The sequence below is a fragment of the Octopus bimaculoides genome, chromosome 4 (genome assembly GCF_046866305.1).
Source record: "Octopus bimaculoides isolate indiv1 chromosome 4, ASM4686630v1, whole genome shotgun sequence".
Taxonomy (NCBI): Eukaryota; Metazoa; Mollusca; class Cephalopoda; order Octopoda; family Octopodidae; genus Octopus; species Octopus bimaculoides.
The window spans coordinates 129,502,539-129,528,674 of record NC_142931.1 but is presented as its reverse complement, the minus strand read 5'-3'; the positions used below and the strand labels follow the sequence as shown (position 1 = coordinate 129,528,674).

The 26,136-nt window shown below is 34.1% G+C and overlaps 1 protein-coding gene across 6 annotated transcripts in view; it reads left to right on the top strand.

The window, feature by feature from the left end:
• Positions 1–25,650, top strand: part of LOC106878597 (general vesicular transport factor p115) — a 60,940-nt gene extending 35,290 nt beyond the window's left edge. The window contains exons 9-23 of one of the 6 annotated variants that reach the window (XM_014927854.3): positions 2,309–2,384; positions 3,103–3,167; positions 3,638–3,726; positions 3,988–4,142; positions 5,251–5,456; positions 7,050–7,160; positions 9,492–9,613; positions 10,920–11,101; positions 12,062–12,177; positions 13,131–13,269; positions 15,997–16,094; positions 17,205–17,423; positions 18,699–18,854; positions 21,264–21,422; positions 22,617–25,650. In XM_014927854.3, the coding sequence (XP_014783340.1) occupies positions 2,309–2,384; positions 3,103–3,167; positions 3,638–3,726; positions 3,988–4,142; positions 5,251–5,456; positions 7,050–7,160; positions 9,492–9,613; positions 10,920–11,101; positions 12,062–12,177; positions 13,131–13,269; positions 15,997–16,094; positions 17,205–17,423; positions 18,699–18,854; positions 21,264–21,422; positions 22,617–22,712 (1,989 nt within the window). In that variant the 3' untranslated portion in view covers positions 22,713–25,650. Of the gene's footprint in view, positions 1–2,308; positions 2,385–3,102; positions 3,168–3,637; positions 3,727–3,987; positions 4,161–5,250; positions 5,457–7,049; positions 7,161–9,491; positions 9,614–10,919; positions 11,102–12,061; positions 12,178–13,130; positions 13,270–15,996; positions 16,095–17,204; positions 17,424–18,680; positions 18,855–21,263; positions 21,423–22,616 lie in introns of all 6 variants that reach the window. The other 5 variants (XM_089351446.1, XM_014927853.3, XM_089351445.1 and 2 more) reach the window with 5 other exon arrangements.
• The last annotated feature ends 486 nt before the right edge of the window (positions 25,651–26,136 follow it).

Sequence of the window (26,136 nt, the reverse complement as noted above, 5' to 3'; positions counted from 1 at the left end):
ACATCTTTTTCAGTCTCCTCCATTAATGACTACCTTTTACCTACGCATCATACAGTAAAATAGTCTATGATAAGTAAAGAACATTGTTTACTACATGGTCATTTGACTTGCTAGAAATAGCACCCAAATCTCCCTCATCACACCATATCATATTAAAAGAGAAAGACAACATATAACAACCTATTCTCAGATATATTATACCTGAAAAAAGATCAGAGAGAGCCACATGTGAAATGCTGTTGATCATAGATCTGTTGGATCAGAGCTAACCAAGGATTAAACCACAACATATAAACACACACACACATATATATATATATATATATATATATATATTAGAAGGTTTGGAGGTGATGTACAGGAATTATATATTAGAAAAAATAATAAGGTAATAAGGTACTCAGATATCTGGATGGTTGTACATTTACAGATTTTTATTAATATGTCACATGTTTTTATAAATTAGCGCTTGCATCTATTCTTGTAGATTCTCCAGATTAATAAAAATCTGTAAATGTACAACCATCCAGATATGCTAGCATGGAAAGCAGACATTAAATGATGATGATGATGATTATATATATATATATATATATATATATATATATATATATATATATATATATATAGGTGCAGGAGTGGCTTTGTGGTAAGTAGCTCGCTTACCAGCCACATGGTTCTGGGTTCAGTCCCACTGCGTGGCACCTTGGGCAAATGTCTTCTACTATAGCCTCGGGCCGACCAAAGCCTTGTGAGTGGATTTGGTAGACGGAAACTGAAAGAAGCCCGTCGTATATATGTATATATATATATATATATGTATATATATATATATATATATATGTATATGTGTTTGTGTGTCTGTGTTTGTCCCCCCACCATCGCTTGACCACCGATGCTGGTGTGTTTACATCCCCGTAACTTAGCGGTTCGGCAAAAGAGACCGATAGAATAAGTACTAGGCTTCCAAAGAATAAGTCCTGGGGTCGATATGCTCGACTAAAGGCGGTGCTCCAGCATGGCCACAGTCAAATGACTGAAACAAGTAAAAGAGTAAAAAGAGTATACACACACACACACACACACACACACACACACACACACACAGAGCTTATGCTGCAGAGTGCCCCCATTGTCAGCTTTTGACTTGAAGTGGCTGATTTTGGCACCACTCTCCAGTTTCATTGCCTCTGATGATGTTGAGTGGGTTGGTATTGTTTAGAGAATGTCTGAGAATATAAATTGTATGAACTGCATCATCAGTATAATCCACTATAATCTCTTTCTCAGCTATTTCTATTGCTGCTATAATCGCCTCTACTTCTCAGAGCTAATTAAGCTCATAACACCTCCACTCAAGCATTTCCATGCCACTCATCTCTCTTCCAGTCATTACTCTTGTTGTCTCCACCCCAACTCAGGATCTGCATTAAACACTAAACCCAATCTTTCCTTCTGAGAACACTGTCCTTCTGGGATTCCTTCTTTTCTCATGCTGGTGTTGACTTACAAAGTGTCAAGAGAAGTATTAAAGGTATTAATCTCACCAATATAGCAGGGCCAGCAAAGGCCATGATTATTGCCTCTTCTTCCAGATCCAACAGGTAAAAATAAAAATGAGGAAATCACAAGATTGCATGCAATGAGCTGTGAAAGCAAATATAAAGCCTACCTCAAGTCAACCATTTAGAGTTGTCACATGTATATATTACAATCACAAAAGTGTTGTCTCAGTCCTTCAGTATAGAAGCTATGTATGTTTATGCATATTTAGATAAGACCTATATGTTTGTATATATGTATATACACTCATTTAAAATTCAAATACTGGCATAACAGTTCAAAAGTAGAATGTTATTGTTATATATGAGGAGATATGTATGTGTATCATCATCATCACCACCATCATTTAACGTGTGTTGTCTATGCTGGCATGGGTTGGACAGTTTGACCAGAACTGGCCAGCTGGGGAGCTGCACCAGACTCCAATCTGATTTGGCATAGTTTCTATATATATATATATATATATATATATATATATGAAATGTTATTCTGACCTTGAGACTGGGAACATCAGATTAGCATTACTTGGTTAAACCATATATTAACCAAGATTATCTCAATTTGTCTCTGTCACCTTATCTAATATATATTACTCCTTTTGTCCAAACAGCAGTTTGCTTTGATCAAAATGCACTCTCTCTCCCAATTCGCTAAACTATTTTGAATCCATTTTGTCAATTCACTGGTGTCTTTATAATAATGGTACTTGTGCATGCTAATATGTCCATTCTTTCCTGTTCTATAGCTAGTCCGAACCCTCGTCTCTCCTAACAACCCACTCAATCAAACAGCAGCTTGTCAGAAAGTTATGAACTCCTGCAGTAAGTTAACTTATTATTGTTATTTTCTTTTATCGTTAGTAAGCTGGGCAAAATGCTTAGCAGTGTTTCATCTGTCTTTACATTCTGAGTTCAAATTCCACCAAGGTCAGCTTTATCTTTCACCCTTTCAGGGTCAATAAAAGAAATACCAGTTGAACATTGAGATCAATGTAATAGACTTTTAGGTGCAGTTTTGCCACTATTATATATGGTAGGTGACTGAGAGATCATCAGAAATTGAGAGACCTAGCATTTGTAATGTTTTATACATATATTATATCAAAAATAGACAGTCTACTCTGAGGTTTGACTTAGGTTGTTTACAACTATTGGGTAGAAAGAGGGATTTACTGTATTTATAAGGTTGCATGGACATTAGATATGCCAGATGGGTGGGATATTGAATATCAGTGTGGATCCTAATTTAAAATATAGAAACTATATTAAAATTCAATGTTAGCATATGTGGATGTATGGGTAGAAATACTCCTGCTATCTTATGATTGTTATAAGGATATATGAGAACTTTATTGAAATATTTGGAATTGACATAATAATTCTTATATGCATGCATACATACATATATACATACATACATACATGTTTGTGTATATACATATGTACATACATGAATACACACATGCACACAAACATGCATATAATTTCTTGTTGTAGATACTGTTTTCCTTATTTTACATATTTGTTTCTGTGATTTCAGATTTGTTGAAGCAGTTATGTACTATACTAATGGCCAGTGGTGTTCCGGCAGATGTCCTAACAGCGGTATGGTCTAAAATATCCTTAATACCATCCTTACTTTATTTATTCACTGAAAGTGTGGTTAATTATTTTACTAATTGTAACATTTTCAACTGTGTTTAACTAAATATTTATTTGATTCTGTGACTATTTGAGAAACTAAATTCCAAAGCAATAGTAGGAATTTTCTCTTTTAATTACAGTTGTTTGCAACTGTTTATATCCTCATATTAGCATCCATTTTATTTCTTTATAGTCTACAGGGTGTCTACAAAGTCTGGGTACATGGAGTAAATAAAATCATAACATAATAATTTCTTAAAGTATGTATTAATCCCTATGTACCCAAACTTTGTGGACACCCTGTACTATAATTTTAGACTACTTCAAATGTTGTAATGTGAATATTTAAATATATTCATGAGTTTATAAATTAGATACACTATAAATTTTTTTATTTGTTATGATACTAAAATAACATTTATTTTTTCCAGACCATTAATACTGTGTCTGAAATAATTCGAGGAAACTTAGCCAACCAAGAGTTTTTTGCATCTGTGATGGCACCATCAAAACCACCTAGGTAACTTTCATTGCTTTTATTGAACATTTGATTTTATATCTGACTACTGTGTTTTCAATTGCCATTGATCTATGTAATTTTTACTGTTTCGGTCCAGTAGTGGAAAATTCTACTCTTTAACTTTGTTTTGCCTGTCGTATTGAATTCTGTTGTAATTTGTAAATGAGCACTTATTGAAACTTACCAAGTTTATTATTATATTTTAGATATCTAAATTAGAGTTAATACATAAAATGTTTTTTATTTTCTATACTATTATAGACCTGCCATTGTGGTTCTGTTGATGTCTATGGTGAATGAAAAACAACCTTTTGTCCTACGATGTGCTGTTCTCTACTGCTTCCAGTCTTTCTTATTCAAGAATGAAGTTGGCCAATCTCAGATTGTGCAAACACTTCTACCCACAACTGCTGATGGTGAGAGAAGCAATCACGGTATTTTACATTCATATGTTGAATTTTGTCTCCATGTTTCCACCCGATGACCTTTTGGCACCAACATCCGCATCTCTCAGTCATGTTTACTGACCACTTGTTTTATAATTTTATTTCCTACTTTATCCTTTTTATTTCTTTATGTTTTGTAAAGAAAGACTTCCATTCTCCCAATTTTATAGCCTTTTATTTATTCTTGTTGTTTTCCCCCTTCACTAAAACTGTAGTGTATTATTAGTGTATTATGTTATTATCCCACACTAATACCTCCATCCTACAATTCAGACACTGTACCCCAATTGCACCACTATATTTCAGATTTTTAGTTATATTTTGTTCAACCTTTACTTTTATCATGTAATTTGCTATTCGATCCTTCAATATGTAAACAATACAGAGACTGTCTACAAGTCTTGATAGTTATCTTCATTGCCATGTTATAACAGATCAATATTTGTTTATATAACAATTACATATGTCTACTAAAAGATGTTACATTATATGACTGCTTCACAGTGTTATATTATTCAAACAACTTCTAAATGAGAGTTACAATGTATCTTCCTTTTTAACTATACCATATCTCTGCAGTTTGGGATAGTATATTATTTCTAGAAATCTCTTTTATTAAAGTGAGAATGCATGTGTTATAAAATAACACTGTGTTCTACTTCAAATATAGCTCTACAACTTACCCTTTTAGTTTGTCAGATAAAAGTAGTTTGACAGATGAAAGTAACAGGAGTGTTTGCTCTTGTGTATCTGTAAATTACAAGATAATTTATTCTTTATTGTTAAACTATAAAAAGACAATGTATGGAAGAAAAGTAATTTATGGTGTGTTTGAGTACGTTAAAATGGAGAGGAAGTTTATTTCATATTAAGTCAACATCTTGTAAATAGTTTGTATTATATTCTAAACTGGTTGATGGGTCCAGTAAACTATATGATTTCTGTATAGTGGTGTGTAATTACTACAGAATATCGCAACTAATACCTTTACCCAACTGACATGACAACTGTATAACTATTGATATTCAATGTGTTTGTGGCCAGATTCTTAATCACTTTCATTTTCTGTTTATTTCAGTGAATACCATCACAGCTGGACAGCTTCTGTGTGGTGGCTTGTTCAGTGGCGACTCATTATCAAACTGGTTTGCTTCAGTTGCTCTCCTGCATGCCATTTTAGAGAACAATACACAACGAGAACAATTACTTAGAGTACAGTTGGCTACAAGTCTTGGTAATCCACCAGTATCTTTGTTACAACAATGCTGTAACATGTTGGCACAAGTAAGTTGAACAAAATTTGAAAACTTTTCTCTCATTTCTACGTTGTATTGAAGATATTTATATAAACATGCAATGTAATTTGGTTAACTACCTAAATTTTATTCAAGAAACATAATTGTTATTTGAATGATAAACTTTGACTCAGACATTGAATTAAAAGTTGTAAGGAATTTGTTCTCTGATGCTGGCAAATATACCACTGGCCACAAATGTACCACTGGCCACAAATATACCACTGGCCACACTTTTGAATCACAAAAAGCAAATAACAGAGCATTATCATTTTTAGAGGATCTCTGTGAAAGACATACTTTTTACAAGTTAATAATGATCTTGTCAGATGTAGATTTAATGAAGCTGCTGATCTTGCTATGAATAGGCATCAATAGCCATAACAGATTGATCAGTGCTGAGTGCAAAATTTCTCTTGCATAATAAAGACTACTGTTTAGGAAATGGAGGATGAGGATGACAATAATGACAAGGAGGAGGGATGCATTGTATTTTATCAATTACACATCCTAATTATTGTACATTTTTGATGATTGAGACCAGTGTTTCAACTCACAAGAACTTATGGTTCCAAGAGAAATCAAGAACTATCGATTTTCAATGAAAAAATAAATCAGAAATATTTATGTAGGCACAGGCATGGCTGCACTGTAAGAAGTTTGTTTCTCAACCACATGGTTTCAGGTTCAGTCCCACTTCGTAGAACTATAGCTCTTGGGCTGACCAATGCCTTGTGAGTGGATTTGATTGACAGAAGCTGAATGAAATTATATATATGGTGTTGCCATCCGGTTTCACCAGTCCTCAGTCAAATCGTCCAACCCATGCTAGCATGGAAAGCGGACGTTAAACGATGATGATGATGATGATATATATATATATATATATATATATATATATATATATATATATATATACATATACATATATATATATATATATATATATATATATATATATATATATATATATATATACATATACATATACATATATATATATATATATATATATATATTGTCATGTAACCAGAGTTCTTCCTTTCCAGTCTTCTGTTAAATCATGTCTGGTCATGGGTAACTATTATCTTACTTGGAGACAGGTGTGGGTTAGCAACAGGAAAGGTATCTGGCTGTAGAAAATCTGCCTTCACAAATTTCTTCTGATCCATATAAACAGAAAAGTATTTTGTCTTTTATGTTTGATATAAAAGATATTGTTATGATATCCATTTCAAACAATGATAGTGTTTTCAATGACAGTGTACTGTATCAGTGATGACGGCATTCTGACTCTGTAGTGACAGTATATCTCTACTAGTGACAACAGTGTCTGTTGTAACAAGTGTGATAAAAGTGATGAACTGAAACGAAAATCAAAACTACTAACACCAAAGGATTCCTTTCTGATATTTCACATTTGGGAAATGATTAACAGAAAGACATGGTGAAAGATTGAGACTGTTCATAACATTATATATAATGACTTGGCAATGTAAATGAATATATGTTTAATGCATAATTATTATTATCAAACTGTCTACATTGTTAAAATATCATTGTTAAATTTGTGTATTTTCAGGGTGGAAAAATTCAGACACGCATTGGACTTTTAATGTTACTGTGTGGCTGGTTATCTGACTGTTCTATTGCTGTTACTCATTTTCTTTGCAATACAGCTAATGTGCCTTATGTATCCTTTTATGAAACTTGCATCAACTAATTGAATATACCCTGATAATTCCAAGTTACTTAGACCAAATGTATGTAAAAGTATCATGCATACATACAGTCTTTGTTTTAATGTGTGTGTGTGTGAAATTACAGAGGTATCAAATTGTTGGATCAGTTGATGAAACTTATGAAGAGAGTCATAGTCAAACTAATTAGGGTGAGAGTTAGTCTAGATGAGATGCAGCTTGGTTTTGTGCCAAGGAGAAGTACCACCGATGCTATATTTCTAGTAAGGAAGCTGCAGGAGAAATACATAGCTAAAGATAAATCTCTGTATTTGGCTTTTGTTGACTTGGATAAAGCCTTTGACAGGGTCCCCACAATCCCTTATCTGGTGGTTAATGTGGAAATTAGGGATAGACGAGTGGTCGGTGAGAGCTGTACAAGCCATGTACAGGGATGCTACCAGTAAGGTGAGGGTTGGCAGCGAGTACAGCGAAGAATTCAGGGTACAAGTAAGGTCTCACCAAGGATTGGTCCTCAGTTCTCTCTCGTTCGTCATAGTCCTCCAGCCAATAACAGAGGAATTTAAGACAGGCTGCCCCTGGGAGCTCCTCTATACTGATGACCTTGAGCTAGAGGTAGTAGATAGCTTCTGTTATCTAGGTGACCAAGTTAGTAGTGGAGGTTGATGCTCAAAGAGCGTAGCTGTGAGAATAAGATTAGGCTGGGCAAAGTTCAGAGAGCTCCTGCCTCTGCTGGCAACAAAGGGCCTCTCTCTCAGAGTGAAAGAAAGATTGTATGATGCCTGTGGCTTTATGGCAGGGAAACATGGGCTGTGACAGCCAAGGACATGCATAGGCTTGAAAGAAATAAAGCCAGTATGCTTTGCTGGATGTGCAATGTCAGTGTGCATGTTCGACAGAGTGTAAGCATCTTGGGAGAAAAGTTGGGCATAAGAGGCATCAGATGTGGTGTGCAAGAGAGATGACTGCATTGGTATGGTCATGTGATGTGTATGGATGAAGACAACTGTGTAAAGAAGTGCCAATCTCTGTGGAGGGAATCTATGCTAGAGGTAGACCCAAGAAGACGTAGGACAAGTTGGTGAAGCATGATCTTCAAACTTTGGGCCTCACAGAGGTGATGACAAGTGACTGAGACCTTTGGTGATATACTGTGCTTGAGAAGACCTGTCAAGCTAAGTGAAGTCATAGTCATGGCTGATGCTGATGTCATGTAACTGGCACGTTAAAAGCACCTTTTGAGCATTGGGCCTCACAGAGGCAAAGTGGCTGAGCTCCTTTTGAGTGTTGAGCCTCATGAAGGCAATGACCGCGACCTTTGGCATTATGTTGTGCTTGAGAAGACCCATCAAGCCAAGTAGAATTGCAATCATAGCAGATACTGGTATCACACAAATGGCACCTGTGCCAGTGGCATGTAAAAGCAGGCATTACACTCTCGGAGTGGTTGGCATTAGGAAGAGCATCCAACCACAGAAACCATGCCAAATCAGACTGGAGTCTGGTGCAGGCTTCCAGCTTACCAGCCCTGGTCAAACCGTCCAACCCATGCCAGTATGGACAATAGACATTAAATGATGATGTATATATATATATATATATATATAATGGATTCTCTTATCGTGGACAACAAAAGAGGGTTCAGTAAAATAAAGTGTTAATTATTTTCTATGGACATGAATGTGTCACTTGAGGCCTGCTGGTGCCTTGCAAACATTTTTGCAAATGATACTACACTATACGCCATATAATTAGTTTTTCCTCTAAGCTGTGCACTTGTATGCATGCACTCATTTTACAACTAATGCACAAAAGTAAAAAAATTTGTGCACACAAGGTTTTCAAGCTGAGATCAAAATTTTTGATTGAAGAAATTTGAGCAATTACTTGGATGTGCTCATACTTTACAAACAATACAAAATTTGCATATAATATCAGTTGTAACATGTATAGAGATATATATTGTCTCCTAATTTAATGAGGCAAAGAATTATATGCTACTACACATTTGAAGTTAATTATTAATTATTTTTGTCTAAGTAACATCACATTTTATGTGTAATGTTTACCAGATATTTATTGAGACTTGAAATTGTGATAATCTTGTATTTTATTAACTGGAGTTTTAAAACAAAACAATTCTCACAGCATGTGCTTGTCTGTATGCATGTATGTGTTTGTGTTAGGTTAAGATACTAGACAGCTGACCACATGACCACAAGTTCAAATCTGACTACAACCATAGTGTTAAACCTTTCAAAAAAGGCATCTAAATTCACTTCATCATAAATGTATTTTATAATTCACCTTAACTGCTATTTAAGCTGATTGCTCAGATTTCAGCATCTGAAGGAGAAGAACTAGAACAACTTGTCCAAGGCCTCTGTGCTTTTCTTTTGGGGATCAGTGTACTTTTCAATGATGACCAAAACGAAACTTTTAACAAGTATGTAACTTGATGTATATTTAAATATATTCCTTTATTCTTCTATTTGTTTCAGTCATTTGACTGTGGCCATCCTGGAGCACCGCCTTTGGTCACACAAATCGACCCCAGGATTTATTCTTTGTAAGCCTAGTACTTATTTTATCGAACTCTCTTGCCGAACCGCTAAGTTACAGGGACGTAAACACACCAACATCAGTTATCAAGTGATACTGGGGGGACAGTATCACTTGTGTATCTGTGTTCATATACTAACATGCATCACATGTCTAGAGGCCAGCTCCCTTCCAGACCATGTATGTTTTAGACACTAGACCATCATCTGCTATTTGACCCAAAACTAGGGTCCTCGACTACCCCCCTTGGTTAGAATAGACCTAGAATACTTGGTTAGAATACTCCCTAAAACTTCTCCTGAATTCCCAAGCTGGAGCTTCACCACTAGATGCTGTATAATGGCTTGCCCAGGGCACTAAGAATGTATGAAAAGTGCATACTAGTGGAACTAATAGTATGCTACCATTGGTCCCTTGATGGTGAAATGATGATACACAGTTAGCAACCATCGATATATTACAGAGTTCAGTATCATAATTTTAGACACAGTTTTATCAATAGATGTTCTTGCTGAAATCAAGCATTGTCATGTGTAGGATGTATTAAACACCATAAATATTTAAGTTTAATAAGTATCTTTCTTTATATTTCTGTGGTTTGTAAATCCCTTCCTCTGACTTTCTTATTTCTTTATTGCCCACAAGGGGCTAAACATAGAGGGGACAAACAAGGACAGATAAAGGGGTTAAGTCAATTACATCGACCCTAGTGTGTAACTGGTACTTAATTTATTGAACCTGAAAGGATGAAAGACAAAGTCAACCTCGGTGGAATTTGAACTCGGAACGTAAAGGCAGGCGAAATACCGCTAAGCATTTTACCTGGCATACTAACGTTTCTTCCAGGTCACCGCCTTCCTCTTACTTTTTGTTAACCTTTACCAACTTTTGGTCTCTCTTCATAAACTATATTGGAAATTAGTAGGATCTTTTTTATTTAGAATCCAGATATAGAAGTGATAATGAACTTACTTTCATGTATTGAATTAATGACCTTTGAAAAGAAATATTCAAATTTTGCTTGATCACCACTACCACATTGTCATCATAGTCTATCAATATTGAAAATATTAAATATATCATCTTCAGAAGATCTTAGCAAACAGAAACAGAAAGAAGGGTAACCATAAGCTGTATTACTGGTAGTATTGTCAGTTGATATAGTAATGTGTGTGTGTTTTCTATTACAGGGATTCTTTGTGCAAAATCATTGCTAACCGTATTGGGATGGAAACATTTATTGATAAACTATCTCAGGTGACAAAGCATGAAAGTTACACAAAAGCAGCAAAGAAAGCTCACCTTAATTACAAACATCCAAATGAAGTGATCTTTGACTATGAGTTCACCCGTCTATTCAAATCGTTGGAAAGTAAGTTCTTTAGATTTACAATGACAAACTCATTTATAATTATATTTCATTAATCTTAGCTTTACCATATCACAATAAGTTTGTGATAATATACCTAAATAATATACAGGTTCCATTAAATTCATAAGTTTTAGTTTATACTGATTCACATAATGAAGTAAAATGATTTTCAAATCTCTACTGGGAAAAACAAAGAAGTAAAAACCATAAGATGTGATACTTCTTTGTGATGGGTTTTTGTATGGAATATATTGTTTAAATTCAAAATTGTATTTATAAGTAATTATTGTTCAACCAACAGAAACTTCCATTTGTGGGTTACAAACTCCTTCAAAAATTATTCCAATATATATCTCAGAAAAACAAATTTATCATGTCCATGGTTGTTTTGTGGGGATTTGTTGATGTATCCATAAAATGGAAGCACCTCCTTAAATGTTCAAAGCATTTTCTAGAAAACATTTTATCTAAGCTGTGTTACAAAGTATAATGAATCCATGATCCAGTATATATCATATATCAGGAATGGATTTATTGCCATTATAATCATCCATCATAGAAAGGTTTTCATGTCTTCATCAATACTTTGTACCATTTATTTTTATGGTTGACAACATTGATTTTCCAGAACCTTTCATTTCAAAGCCTTTCCAGATTAGTGATTTTTCCTAACCAGGAATGGTCACCTTGGTCAACACACTCTAAATTAAACATATTAATTAATTAAAATAATTAAATGAAATACAGGTACCTATAGATTAATTTAGATTATAAGAGATTCTGGACCATCAGTGTCTGTAAAGTTGGTGCTTGATATATATATCTTTATTTCTGCAATTATAATATTTTATTGAGAAGTAAATGTAGGGAAAATATATAAATCACAGCTTAAGGGTTAATTCTGTCTTGTGAGATTGATAAAAATCTTCATTGTTTTACTGGTATTGTCTTCTATTTCAGATGAAGTTTTAAGAGCAGTATCTGTGTCTGACAACAAAGGGAAGACTGGTCTCTCTGCTAGTATACATGAACACAGTAGTATTGTGATTCAATACAAAGAATTGATTAGAGAGCAAGTGAGTAATGTGTTCTTATTCAACTAATATATAACTATTATCCGCAATAAGATTAAGTAGGAAGCAGCCTACTTAATAGTAATTCTATCATCATCATTGTTTTAATGCCCACATTTTGATGCCTGCATCATGGTTTAGACAGAGTTTATTGAGGAACATTTTCTATTGCCTAATGCCCTTCCTGTTGCCGACTGTCACTTGTGTCCAAACTAGGGGCAATATTTCCCCATAGACAGAAATGTTTTTGCAGAATATTGGAAGTGAATGACACTGCTTGTATGACAGTGATACTCATTTACAATTACTGTGCAATATCAAGATACAGACGCACATACATCCACACAAACATACATTCATGCATATACATATACAACAGGCTTTTATCAGTTTCTATCTACCAGATCCACACACAAGGCTTTAGTCGGCCTGGTGAGACAGTAGAAAATGCTTGCCCAAGGTGCAATACATTGGGTTTGAACTTGAAAACAGATAGTTGGAAAGCAAACTTCTTAACCACACAGCCATGTCTGCACCTACATTAATATTTTTTTTAATTAAAGCTGCCCTTTCAAGATTAAAGTTTTGTTAACACCTAAAGCTGGTCTTAATTTGGTTCTGGACATACTGTATTAAATCTTTCAAAGTGCCATTTTATTTGGAAAAAAAAAAAGACTCAAAAATTACAAAAACCATTCTCTAATAAATAAAAGAAAAAATCAAATTCAATGTAGAAAGAAAAAAATATTTTTATTCATTAGTGTAGTTTGTTTGTTTTATATGAAATTGGATAATGTCAAGTACTTGCTGCTAGGGTACATTATTAACTGTTATAAGGACTGCACTTTGAATACTTTTTAACTGTTGGGATTTTCTATATGTAAATTGTAAATATTTTGTTCTGTTAAATATTTTATATTTGTAAAAAAATAATTACAATGTTTTATATCTTTCAGGATATACAATTGAATGATTTAAGGAAAGAATTGAAAGGATATAAGTCTCAAAGTAATTTAAATAAAGAAGAATTTGAAGAAACAAAGCAACAAATCCAGCAGTTGAAAGACCAGAATGCTGTTTTGAAAGCTCAGAAAGGTTTGTATTACAACATTATCTTGCAATTTTATAAAGTAAACATTCAGTTCTTTCATTATCAATTAAATATATATAACATATCACCATCATCATCATCATCCTGATTATCATCATCAACTTAGCATCTATTTTTCCTCGCCCTTATGGGTCTAAGAGAATTTATTGAAGCAGATTTTCTACATTCAGATGCTCTTCCTGTCATCAACCCTCACCTGTTTCCCAGTAGAGTAATATATTCCTTGTGACCAGACATGTTTTCATAGAAGATTGGAAATGGGGGACACAGCCTGCATGACAGTGATACTCGTTTACGACTATTACATAATGTCAAGGCAAGAAGACAGTAACACACATGCACACATACACACAAGACTTCTTTCAGTTTCCATCTACATAACCCACTCAGAAAGCTTTAGTCAGCCCAGAGCCAAAGTAGAAGACATTTTACCAAAGTATCATGCAGTGGGGCTAAAGCCAAGCCACAAGGTTTGGAAGCAAAGACCATGCCTGCACCTATTATGTGATATTGTGTTGTGTTGGGTCACCCAGTGTATGTCTGGGAGATGAAGGTGCACATTGTGGGGCTAAGAAAAGGGACACACATTGTAAAACTGAGAGACGGGGTTACACATTGTAGGACAGACTGAGAGTGTTGAATATACTATCACCACTCCTAGCAGTGACATTATAATATACCATAAATTATACAGTTCTAACTTCTGTGTTATCAACACTGACCTTACTGTATAATATGCATTATACTACTATACTATATTTACCACTATCTTAGTAAAACTGGCCTTATAGTAAACACATACAAGCACACATCTAGAATGCATGAAATGTGAGCCTTGTTGAAGAAAGACTAATATAGTTATGGTGGCCTAAGATCTACTAAATGTCATAAGAGTGTATCTGAGAGAAGGATTGCAACTGAGCAAAAAAATTACGAAGATATAAATCTTATCTAAGAAACTAGAAAAACCAGAGGAATTTCTTGTGTCTAACTTTACTTTTGGTGGTAGACCATATATCCATGATTTCTGTACCATAACGGACTCTTTAACTACTTGGCTACTGCATAATGCCAACAAGGAGAACAGCTGTAAATATGCAAACCAACAGGTAGCCTCAATATAGTACTCATTCTGCAGGAAAAATAGCCAAATCTCCCTCAAAGCATACCCTGCTGTCTTAAAAATATAGAAGGAACATTAAATAATGTAATCTGAGTCATAACTATGTCTAAAATAAAGATGTGATGGTCATGGTTGGAACCTTTCTGCTCTATTGAAGTTTGGTCTGCGTTGAACAACTGTTTTACTAGAATAAATGCCCAAACCACTTTCACATAGGCGCAGGAGTGGCTGTGTGGTAAGTAGCTTGCTTACCAACCACATGGTTCCGGGTTCAGTCCCACTGCGTGGCACCTTGGGCAAGTGTCTTCTACTATAGCCTCGAGCTGACCAAAGCCTTGTGAGTGGATTTGGTAGATGGAAACTGAAAGAAGCCCATCATATATATATGTATATATATATATGTGTGTGTGTATATGTTTGTGTGTCTGTGTTTGTCCCCCCCAACATCGCTTGACAACCGATGCTGGTGTGTTTATGTCCCTGTAACTTAGCGGTTCGGCAAAAGAGACCGATAGAATAAATACTAGGCTTCCAAAGAATAAGTCCTGGGGTTGATTTGCTCGACTAAAGGCGGTGCTCCAGCATAGCCACAGTCAAATGACTGAAACAAGTAAAAGAGAGAGAGAGAGTAGAGAAAGAGTATAAGTTTATTCTTTTTGCACTTCCTTTTACTCAACTCTATCTCATTAAGTGCCATTGTGTTAGGATAATCTGCTCACTCCTCATTGCCTACTTAGTGCTTATGCGAGTTGCAGCTTCATTCATGGATGCCAAAGATTCCTGTCCATAGCCATGTTATATGTGTATACATCTGGAAATATATATGGTGTATGATCATTGGTTAGTGTCTGTATTGCAGATGACACAACATGTTTGTCTTATGTTCACCTTTTTCTTATACCAGCAACTGCAGTCTCAACTTATTGACAAATGTTTATAGGTGTGTAGGATCTGATATTCTTTTCTACATCCCAGCCAGCAATTTTGGGGGAATGGGTAGGTCAGTAACAGTTGGTACTTATTTTATTGACCCTTGAAAGGATGACAAGCCAAGTCGACCTTGATAAAATTTGAACACAGAACACAAAGATGGACAAAATGCTGCTAAGCATTGCGCCTGGTGTTCTAACAATTCTGCCAACTTGATGCCTTACATCCCACCAATATTAGCAACAGAACTGTCATCTGTCACCAGAAATAATTTACAAGGCGGCGAGCTGGCAGAATCGTTAGCACGCCAGGCGAAATGCTTAGTGGTATTTCGTCTGCCATTACGTTCTGAGTTCAAATTCCGCTGAGGTCGACTTTGCCTTTCATCCTTTCAGGGTCGATAAATTAAGTACCAGTTACACACTGGGGTTGATGTGATTGACTTAATCCTTTTGTTTGTCCTTGTTTATCCCCTCTATGTTTAGCCCCTTGTGAGCAATAAAGAAATAAGAAATAATTTACAAGGAAGAAGGTGGGGGTGTTTCATAGATTTAAGATGTGATATTTACCTGCACATTACGTTCATCACCACCACCACCACTACCACCACCTTCTTCCTTGTATTCTCGTTTCTCATTGCATTTAACATGTTTGATAGGAAGTCAAGATGGTAAGAATGAAATAGCCCAATTAAAACAAGAAATTGAAACATTACAAACAAAGCTAAAAACCAAAGATGATGAACTGAAACAAACTGTAAGTAAACTTTCATTTTTATTGTAATATTTTGGGATGGCAGTCTAACCTTATACATAGTCTAACCTTATACATAGGGTGGTAGTCTAACTTCATACATATTATGATAGTCTAACCTTATACATAGAATAGTAGTATAATCTTATATATAGTGTGGCAGTCTAACCTCATACATTGTGTTGTAGTCCAACCTTGTACATAGTGTAATAGTCTAAGCTTACAGTTTGAGAGTAACCTGATATGATGGTATAAAGTGTAATATGATAGTTTAACATCATAATGAAATTTGATGTGATAGTATAACCCCATTTTGTGCTTCAGTACACTGGTTTAACTCTGTGATATTACTGACTTCTGGTAATGATAAGCTTCATGAGTTGTTGTATATATTGGTATTACTCCATAGTAATGTAATACAATCTCTTTAGCATTTTTTTCCATATATTTGATGAATTATAGTTTTTACTGATATATATATGATAGTATCAGCTGATGAGGTACAATAGCTGTGAGGTCAGGATACTAAACAACACGGTCACGAGTTCAAATGTTGCTATAACCATTATTGTACCTCTAAGCAAGTTACATTGCTTTGTGTGCTTCAGTCTTCTCAACTGAACCTACAGTTTGTGATAGCAAGGCTATTTAATTGTAAAAAAAAGAGTTAAATCAACTATATTCAAATTTTTGAAAATTACAAAAGCCATCCCATTCATGCTTATAAAGAAAAATGGATATAAAATGGGGAAAAATTAATTTTGTTTCTGAAAATCTAATTAATTTTTGTATTAATAATCGTTAGTCTTTTGATTGAAGTTAGTAACCATTTTATATTCAATATTCTAACCATTTATCATCATGCATATCATCATGTAACATCTTATGTTCCATGCTGACATGGGTACTGCTAAATGATCTATATAAGTACTTTTCTAAGTAATGGCCATTGCTAAAATTTAATTGTTTTAAATTTTAGGGGCTTCTTAGTTTTAAAAACTATTTGGAGTGATGTGTACATGTTGTCTAACAGCATCAGTCAAAGTGATAGTGGAGAAAAAGAACGTTTCATTTGTCTGTAATTTTGAATAATCTGAAAACTTTGATTTTCAGTTAGCTGAATTGATCGCGGCAAAAGCTGCTTGTGTAAATCTTAATGAGTTAACTAGTGAAGAAAATAAAGAAAACTGTCCAACGGAAACAGCCCGACTACATGCTAGTATCCAACAGTTATCTACTGAACTCAGTGAACTTCGGCACACGGTTGCAGCGAAAGATGAACAAATAAAAACAACACTTTCACAAAAGGAACAGCTTGAGAAAATGTTAGAGGTAAGTTGGTTTGCTCATGTTAATATCTTCTTATATGTTGTGATGTCATATCTTTCTGTTGTTCTACTTTCCTTGTGATAATGTTACATTATGATTGTTGTTGTTTGGAAGTTTGTGAATGTCATTCCTTTTATATTATATAATATATAATAGTAGTAATTGTCTAAATAAGATTAAATGTCATAAATTTTATTACATATGCCACAGAACCATGTTGATATTGCCAACATACACTCACACATCAGCATCATTTTTATAGTCCACTTTTCCCTGCTTGCATGGAGTGGATGGAATTCATCAAGGTAGATTTTCTACGGCTGAATGCCTTTCCTGCAGCCAACCCTCACCTATTTCAGAGTAAGATGATATTTCCCTGTGACGAGGCATGTTTTCACAGAATAAAAGAAATAAAGGACACCACTTGCTCTACAGTGATATTATGATGGTGACATTTGATTCTAACTATTATCAGTTTTATTGTTTCTGTGCATTGTGTATGTATGTTTGTGCATGCACACACTTAGATTCTTAAGATGCAAACATCCTTAAAACCATGGTAGGAATATTTCACAAAAACGAAAATATCCTAACTACCTTGACAGTTTGTTAGAGTTAAAAGAGAAACATTATTGGTATTTGATTTGGTCACTATTAAATATAAATATGGTTTACTTGGAATAGACTTTAACTTGTTTTTTACTTCAGTTTCTTTCTGCCCACCAAACTTAATAAGAGAAGTCAGATCCACTTCATGACAATGATTGATGATTGAAGAATATATTGTCTGAACACAAACACACACACACACACTCTCTCTCTCTATCTCTCTCTCTCTATCTCTCTCTCTCTATCTCTCTCTCTCTATCTCTCTCTCTCTACACACACACACATATATGATTTCAAATATTTACAAATCTGTACAACTCAAGTATAACAAAATACAAAAAACAAATGTAGCTGAAATTATTTTTTAGAATCAGAATCTTGACAGAATCTATGATTTGATTGAATATTCTAGACAATTGTTTGTAATTCATTCTTCAGTCTGCATGTCTGACAAAAAATGCTCCAGAATGCATGTATCTATAAATGTTGCTATTGTCTTCACTTTCACAAATCCTCCTCTATTACCCTTCTCCTTCTGCTCAGTACGTATGGTATGGTTAGGAAACATTTATTGCTTGTCTCTCTTCAAAACCTTCATTTTGTCAATGTGCCATGTCTGTATGTTGCTGCCTGCATTGGCTCCACCTCCAGTTCCAAATGTCATTGCAGAAGTCTGAAAGCAAGGATGAGACTTCATCAGCCTCTGAAGAAAGACTGCTTGCTCTCGATGAACAAGTTAAAACAGTGCAGAATGAAAAAGCTACTTTACAAACACGTTTAACAAAATCAAATGATGAAAATTTAAAACTTTTGGATAAGATAAAGGTGAGAACAAACTGGAGAAATATGTTCAGGAGTGGTTTTATTAACAGATTTTGTGTTAACTATCCTCTCTTTTCTATTAGCCTAGCATTTAGTTTTAGTTTTTACCTGCATATGCATGTATGTGTATAGAAACAAACATATATGTGTATAAAATACATATATATTTACATATATGCTATGTTTATAATTCAACCTACTAACTTGAAATAGTTTTTACAGTTTTCCATCTTTCACTAACCATTCTTTTTTATCTCTCTCTCCCTCAACTCACACTTTATTTTTCAATAATATTTGTTCTTCTAGAGGTGGTGAAGGTAACAGACTAAATTATACTGAACATTTATATGTTGTAGTTCAGTACTTCACTGTTTTGAAATCTCATTGGAAGTAGTTTTTCCTTTCCTCTCTGCAGAGTCAATGAAATAGGTACCTCTAACACAATGAAGTTGGTTAAATTGAATGTATTTATTCCTTATGTAAACTGATTTTGTAGGTAGTAAAAATAGATAAATAATTTATATTCTAAGAACTTTATAAAATATAAGAAATGTGAAAATAGTCAGATTCATAGATCGAGATGTTACAAAATACAATTTGACAATGAGGTTAGCAAACGTGATTTTTCTAATAATCTCCTTTAAGCAAATGCATTTCTACTGTTTATCTAAGTTTAGATATCTATATCTTCAACTAGCCAAGTCTGAAAGATTGAATATAAAGGTGCTGTTCAAACTGGAATCTTAATGCAAAAATTGTTATTCATTTTGACAAGCTTTTTGGCTCTATTTAATTCTGTATATAAAAATAAGTAGTTCTTATTTTATAATTGAGAGCAATCAGAAGGGATGGTTTACTGCTCTAATAATTCATAAAAATGCTTAAATTTGTAGGAGGATTCAACAAGTATACCAACAAATAAATGAAAATGTTTGTAGTGTTCTACAAGGAGATCGTTTTGTCTTAAGTTGACAGAATCAATGAGGATTTGACTAATAGTGATGGTAGTACTATTATTGTAGATAGTGATAAGTAATGAGAACATACGTCAGTGAAAAGGAGGAAAGGATTTAGTCAGATATTCTTCATATATTTTTCATAGTCTATCACATCCTCCCCTGCCTATAACTATGTCCAGTGCACTGAATGTTAGTTGTTTTTACTTTGTTTAATATTCCTGCACATTATATTTTTGTCCTATTTACTTGGCTTTCCACTTAGTTATGCTTTTTATATCATCTTTTCTGCATTGTGCTGTCTTGTCTGCATCTTGCTATCTTCTCTGCATCTTGCACTCTTGTTTTTATTTTCAATCCGGTTTTAAAATTGTCTTTTTTATCAAACAAATGAAAAAGCACCAACTGTATAGATTAAATCCATGTAGCTGTTAAAAGTAAATGGTATAATATATTATAAGTATCAATTTGAGACAGTTTGTATTTCAACAATGTATAATTTTTCATATTCACATGAATATTTATTGTAGCCAACATCAAATCAAAGTATGACACCTTGCTACGTTTAATATTAGTAGAATAGCCATTCTTACGAATGCTAAATGGCTGAAACAAGTGAGATACTTTCTGTGATATATATCTGGTTGATGTACCTCTCACATAAATACATCAAGTTACTTATCACTTGAGGTCTGTAAGAGAAAAAGAGAGAGAGAGGAATAGAAAAATGAATAACTCTGTTCACAAAGTGTCAAGGAGATGAAAGAATTTGTATCCATTTCAAGAGGTAAAGAAGGACAAATGTGAAGTGATAGGCAGCATATGATGTAAGGACCTCTATATATCAGGGCTGGTAATTTGCCCATGTCATATCAATGATGAGCAAGATATGTATTGCACACACAACGATTAAGGAGGTAAACGCAACTGTAGAATGATGAAATTACCACTATGTTGATTGAAAGAACAAATAGCAAAAGGTGTTGGGAAGATAGCATTCAAAATTAGAAATAATTCCATTTGATACATTCTTTGAACAATGTCAGCACTCCTAGTTCTGTGCGTGAATAACCATCTAATAAGTGAACATATTTCCAAAAGCTTTAATAAAACTTTGGTAATACAGTTTTAAATTGTTTCAGTGATGCCTGCATGAATTTTCTGTTGGTTTAATTGCAACCAATATTCTACCAACACCTTGATACAATAGCACTGTATAGAATACTGTTGTGATATGGAACTAACTGTGCATTCACCAAAGCTGAATGAGATTTATCTCAAACAAAGTTGTAATCTTTCAGTTGTTAGTCCTGCATGTTGTCTCTTGGGATCATAACCCGATAATTATTTCAGGCCACATCTAGAAATATTTTCTGGTATAGAATCAATGCTTTGTTGTATGTGATATAGTGATACAGTTTTCCTTTAACAGTATGCAATGTATGTCTATTTTCAGAAATTAGAAGAGGAGAAAACTGCACTAAATACTGAAAAGGCTAATGTATTGGCTGATACTGAATCACTGAAGAAGGAACAGGATGATCTTTTGGTGCTGCTATCTGAGCAAGATGGCAAAATTGAAGAATACAAAGAGAAATTAAAACAGCTTGGATGTGTAAGTCAAATTTCTTGTTGAGATAACTGTTCATTTACTTATATAAAATTATTTATGCTTTAAAACAATCTTCTTTTTTCCGTTAAATTTTCTTTTAATTATTTCCATTTGAAAATTATAGAAATCAGAGTCAATTTTTGTGTAACTGATTCCGGAGAACTGTGATAACTTATTTAAATATATTACACCACATACAGAGAGATGGTACCATATTCTACTGTAGCTGGTGCACTGGATATTGTAAAGGGTTACCATATTGTACTATAGGTGATACAGTATATACTGAAACCAGGCACCATATTCTGCAGTAGATGATATATTATATACTTTCTTTTATTCATTGCTTATTAGGGAGGAAGGGTAATGGCCATGACTTTTTACAGAGTCTCTGATGGGAGGAGAAGCAGGTATCCTTAAATCAGAGATCTGGCTCAAATACTTACCACAGCTAAAAACACTCAACGACCAGGTGATGGCAGTGGATTAAGTCTACCACCCAAGTAGGCCATGGAAGGATTTAAACTTAAACTCAGAACAAATACCACGAGGTACCTAACAATTTCACCAGTCCATGGTATTAAACTGGTACTTTATTTGTTGACCCTAGAAGAATAACTGGCAGAGGTGACCTCACTGGGATATGAACTCAGAACGCACAATGCCAAAATGATTACAGCAAGACATTTCATCCAGTAATCTAACAATGTGACAAGATACTGTATTTTATGGGAGGTGATAAACTCTATACTGATACAAAGCTACCACATTCCACTGTAAGTTACATTACATACTGAGACAAGGTCTCATAGTCTACAGTAGATGACACAGTAGGTACTACATTATACAGGGTGTCCACAAAGTCTGGGTACATGGAGTAAATAAAATCATAACATAAACAATTTAATATAAGAAATAATAATTTCTTAAAGTATGTGTTAATCCTCATGTACCCAGACTTTGTGGACACCCTGTATATTGACATAAGGTATCATATTCTACAGTAGGTGGTACATGACTTAAACAAGGCATTGCTTCCCATAGTAAATAGTGAATTATATATCAACACAAGGTACCATACCAGTGGTTCATCTTTTATTTTGGTCTTCCATATAATTCCACTGTATTCACATATGTACTCTACCTTCCAAAAGAAATAATGATGTTTTTTTTTTTGGTTTTTTTTTTATCTAACAGGTTATTGAAGATGACGACGACGAAGATGATGATGATCTCGATGTTGTTGATCTCGAATATGGTCCTGATGAGAGTGATGATGATAAAGATTCTTGATATAACAGCAAATACCATGATGTACTGTACTAATAAAAAAAAAAAAATCTTCCATGAGATCCAGTTGATCCATTCTAAAAACTGTTTGTCTTATTATCAAAGTAGGATTCACTTTACCCCTCACTTAACACATTCACTCACAGACATTTAAACTCTCACACAAACGATGTGATGTTTGTTTAGCAAAAAGGACACAATGTGATATTCCACTAACATCTATCAGAAAATGTTCAATAAATCAATTCCAGTGTTTTGTGAGAGAAAAGTCCAATCAAGTTTTTTTTTTTTTTTTTTTTTTTTTGAGTTGTTACTACTATCAATGACTGCTTCTGGTTGAGGGTTTTCTTGATAACTGTGACAGCTTCTCTGTTAAAAGATCTTCTCATCTCTCTCTCTTTCCTAATTCAGTTTTTATGTGAACATCTTTACTGTTTAGCCCTCTGAAGGTCACTCACTTGTTGTATATTCTATGACCCAAGTGTATACGGATTCTGTTCACAACATTGTGCATACATACAGGCCTCCACATGGTGACATTGTCTGTATATTCAACCCACCATACTGCGCCACATCTGATAGAGTTCCACAACACATTTCTAAATGAAGTTACAAAATGATATGATGTGACCAACTTCTATATTAATTTGTTTCATAAATATTTACAAAAGTTGCTTCATTTCTTTTATCCTTTGTTTCAATAATTGTACAAAATTTCAGCTACATTTTCTTGTGGGATTTTTTTTTTTTTTTCAAAAATACTTGTTTGAAAGAAAATGAGTTTCTAATTAGCTACTAAGTTTGTCTATAAGTTATTTGCTGAATCAGTTATATTTTATTCTTGATTTTAAAAAGTTTCTAAGAGAGTTGACTGCTATTGTTCTTATTATTCTTACTCCTGGGTTCAAATCCTGCTATGGTCGGCACTGTCTTTCAGCCTTCCAAACTTTGATGAAATACATACCAGTCAAATACTGGAGTCAATATAACCTTACTATACCTTCCAGCAAAATCTGTGGCCATGTGCCTATGATAGAAGCCTATGTACTTAGTTCCCTTCTATTCAGCTGTTTTAAAATTCTCTCTTATTCACTCTTACTAAATTAACAAAACTATTTCTTAAGTAATATATTCTTGATTATTATATACCTCTGCAATATTACAACTGTTATTACTAAAAGGAAATATATTTTTGAGAACTTTATTCATTGTTTTCATTGACCTTTCCAACATAGAGAAAAATAAACCTTGTTAATTAATGGCTTGAACTAATATTATATAAAAAAACAAAATCTTCATTTTGTTTTTCCTCTTATAAAAAAATATCAATATTGTTTCTAGTTAATAAGAATGTTTGGACGTATTGGCATACACTTAGGTTGTATCAGCAACTTGTTCATTTCCAGTTGTATGCTCTTCATTCTTGTGTGTGTGTGTGTGCATACACAAATGACACACATTTATTTCTGTCATCTTTAACATTAGACTTTTCTCTCTATTATCTCAGTTATTCAGGTTATTTCAAAACACATTTCTCTCTGTTCTCACTCTTATTTTGCACACTGTACTTCATTATGTTCAAGTTAGGAGAATCGTTAGAACATTGGGAAAAAAAAAAAAAAATAATACTATGCAGTGTTTGTTCCAGCTCTTTACATTCTGGGTTCAAATCCTGCTGGGGTCAACTTTGCCTTTCAACCTTTTAGGGCTGATAAAATAAAGTACCGGTTGAGTACTGAGGTCTGTGGCATCGACTAACACCCGCTCTCTCTAAAAATTGTTGGCCCTGTGCCTAAATCAGAAACAATTATGTTTATTGTCTTTTACATATTTGTCTTTGGTACAGTTCAGTTTTCATTATATCTTAATTACTTAGATATATCACCTCTTTATATAAATGTATGTGTGTGTGTGAGTATATATACATACACACAAATACATACATACATGTATGCATATATCGTCGTCGTCGTTTAACGTCCGCTTTCCATGCTAGCATGGGTTGGACGATTTGACTGAGGACTGGTGAAACCAGATGGCTACACCAGGCTCCAATCTGATTTGGCAGAGTTTCTACAGCTGGATGCCCTTACTAACGCCAACCACTCAGAGAGTGTAGTGGGTGCTTTTACGTGTCACCCGCACGAAGGTCAGTCAGGCGGTACTGGCAACGGCCACGCTATGTATGTATGTATGTATATATGTATGTATGTATATATATATATATATATATGTATGTGTATGTATGCATAGAAACACATACATGCACACACACATGCGTACCTCTGCCCATACATATTTATAACTTTGCATTATTAATTATATTTATTTTAATTGTATTACTGTTTTACATCCATCACTCCATGTTAACATTACTGAAATGGATTTTGGCAAATCTAAATATTTGTATCAAGTATTTTCTATATGTGTGTATGTATGTATGTGTGTGTGTGTTTACAATTAGATGCTCTTCCTGACATTAATCCAGTCAACTGTAAATTAAAGAAGTGTTATCTAAAAACCAAAGTTGTAAATTCAGTCTCCAACGATATATAAATGTTTACATTTACAAAACCATTTCCTCATATGAATGATAGCAATGGAAAAATGGGTTTAAAACTTTGAAAAATAGGGGGGAGAGGGGCAGGGGAAATATAAAAATGATAGAAGCTTTATTTTGTACAAAAGTGCTGGGTCTAGCATCAAATACTGGTTGATATTAAGATTGCCCTGATATGGCCCTGTTGAAGTGCCTAGAGCAGTGTTAGAGTTGTTCTGATTTTCACTGAATAAAATACACCAAATCCTCCATTTATTGGAAAAGTTTTTGTGTTGCAATTGTTTACTGTTTATTCATCTTCCTCAATGTTAATGTGTGCATGCATATGTGGGCGGGGGGACATGTATACCTCTTCAAGTGCATAAAGAAATTTGTATATAACATGCTCTTTCTTTCGTTTTTTAATTTTTTTTTCCCTCTCATATTTATCTCGATCAACCCATGTCTGCATGGGACATGGACATTAAATGATGATGGTGTGTGTGTGTGTGATAATCTCTTTCCATCTTTTGACTCTGAGGATTCAGTTGTGAAACCAGCTTAAATTTCCTGCTCCTGGATTAGCTAGCATCTAGGTAATTGAACATTCCACAGACATCATTAGACTGTAACCAGAATAATGGAATAGGAGCTTTATTTGCATATTCAAAACGTTTCCCAAAAGCAAAATTAAAAAGATATATATATATATATATATATCACCATATCACCATATCAACCAGACTATCTGATGTTATCTACTGCTGGCCACAGTATGATTTCTTGTGTTGTTTTAGCTTCTGAATGATACCACCCTGTTGGCTAGGTAGGTATACAAACATTCCTCTTGAATGGAATGCCAGTTTGATACAAGGTTACCTATTTACA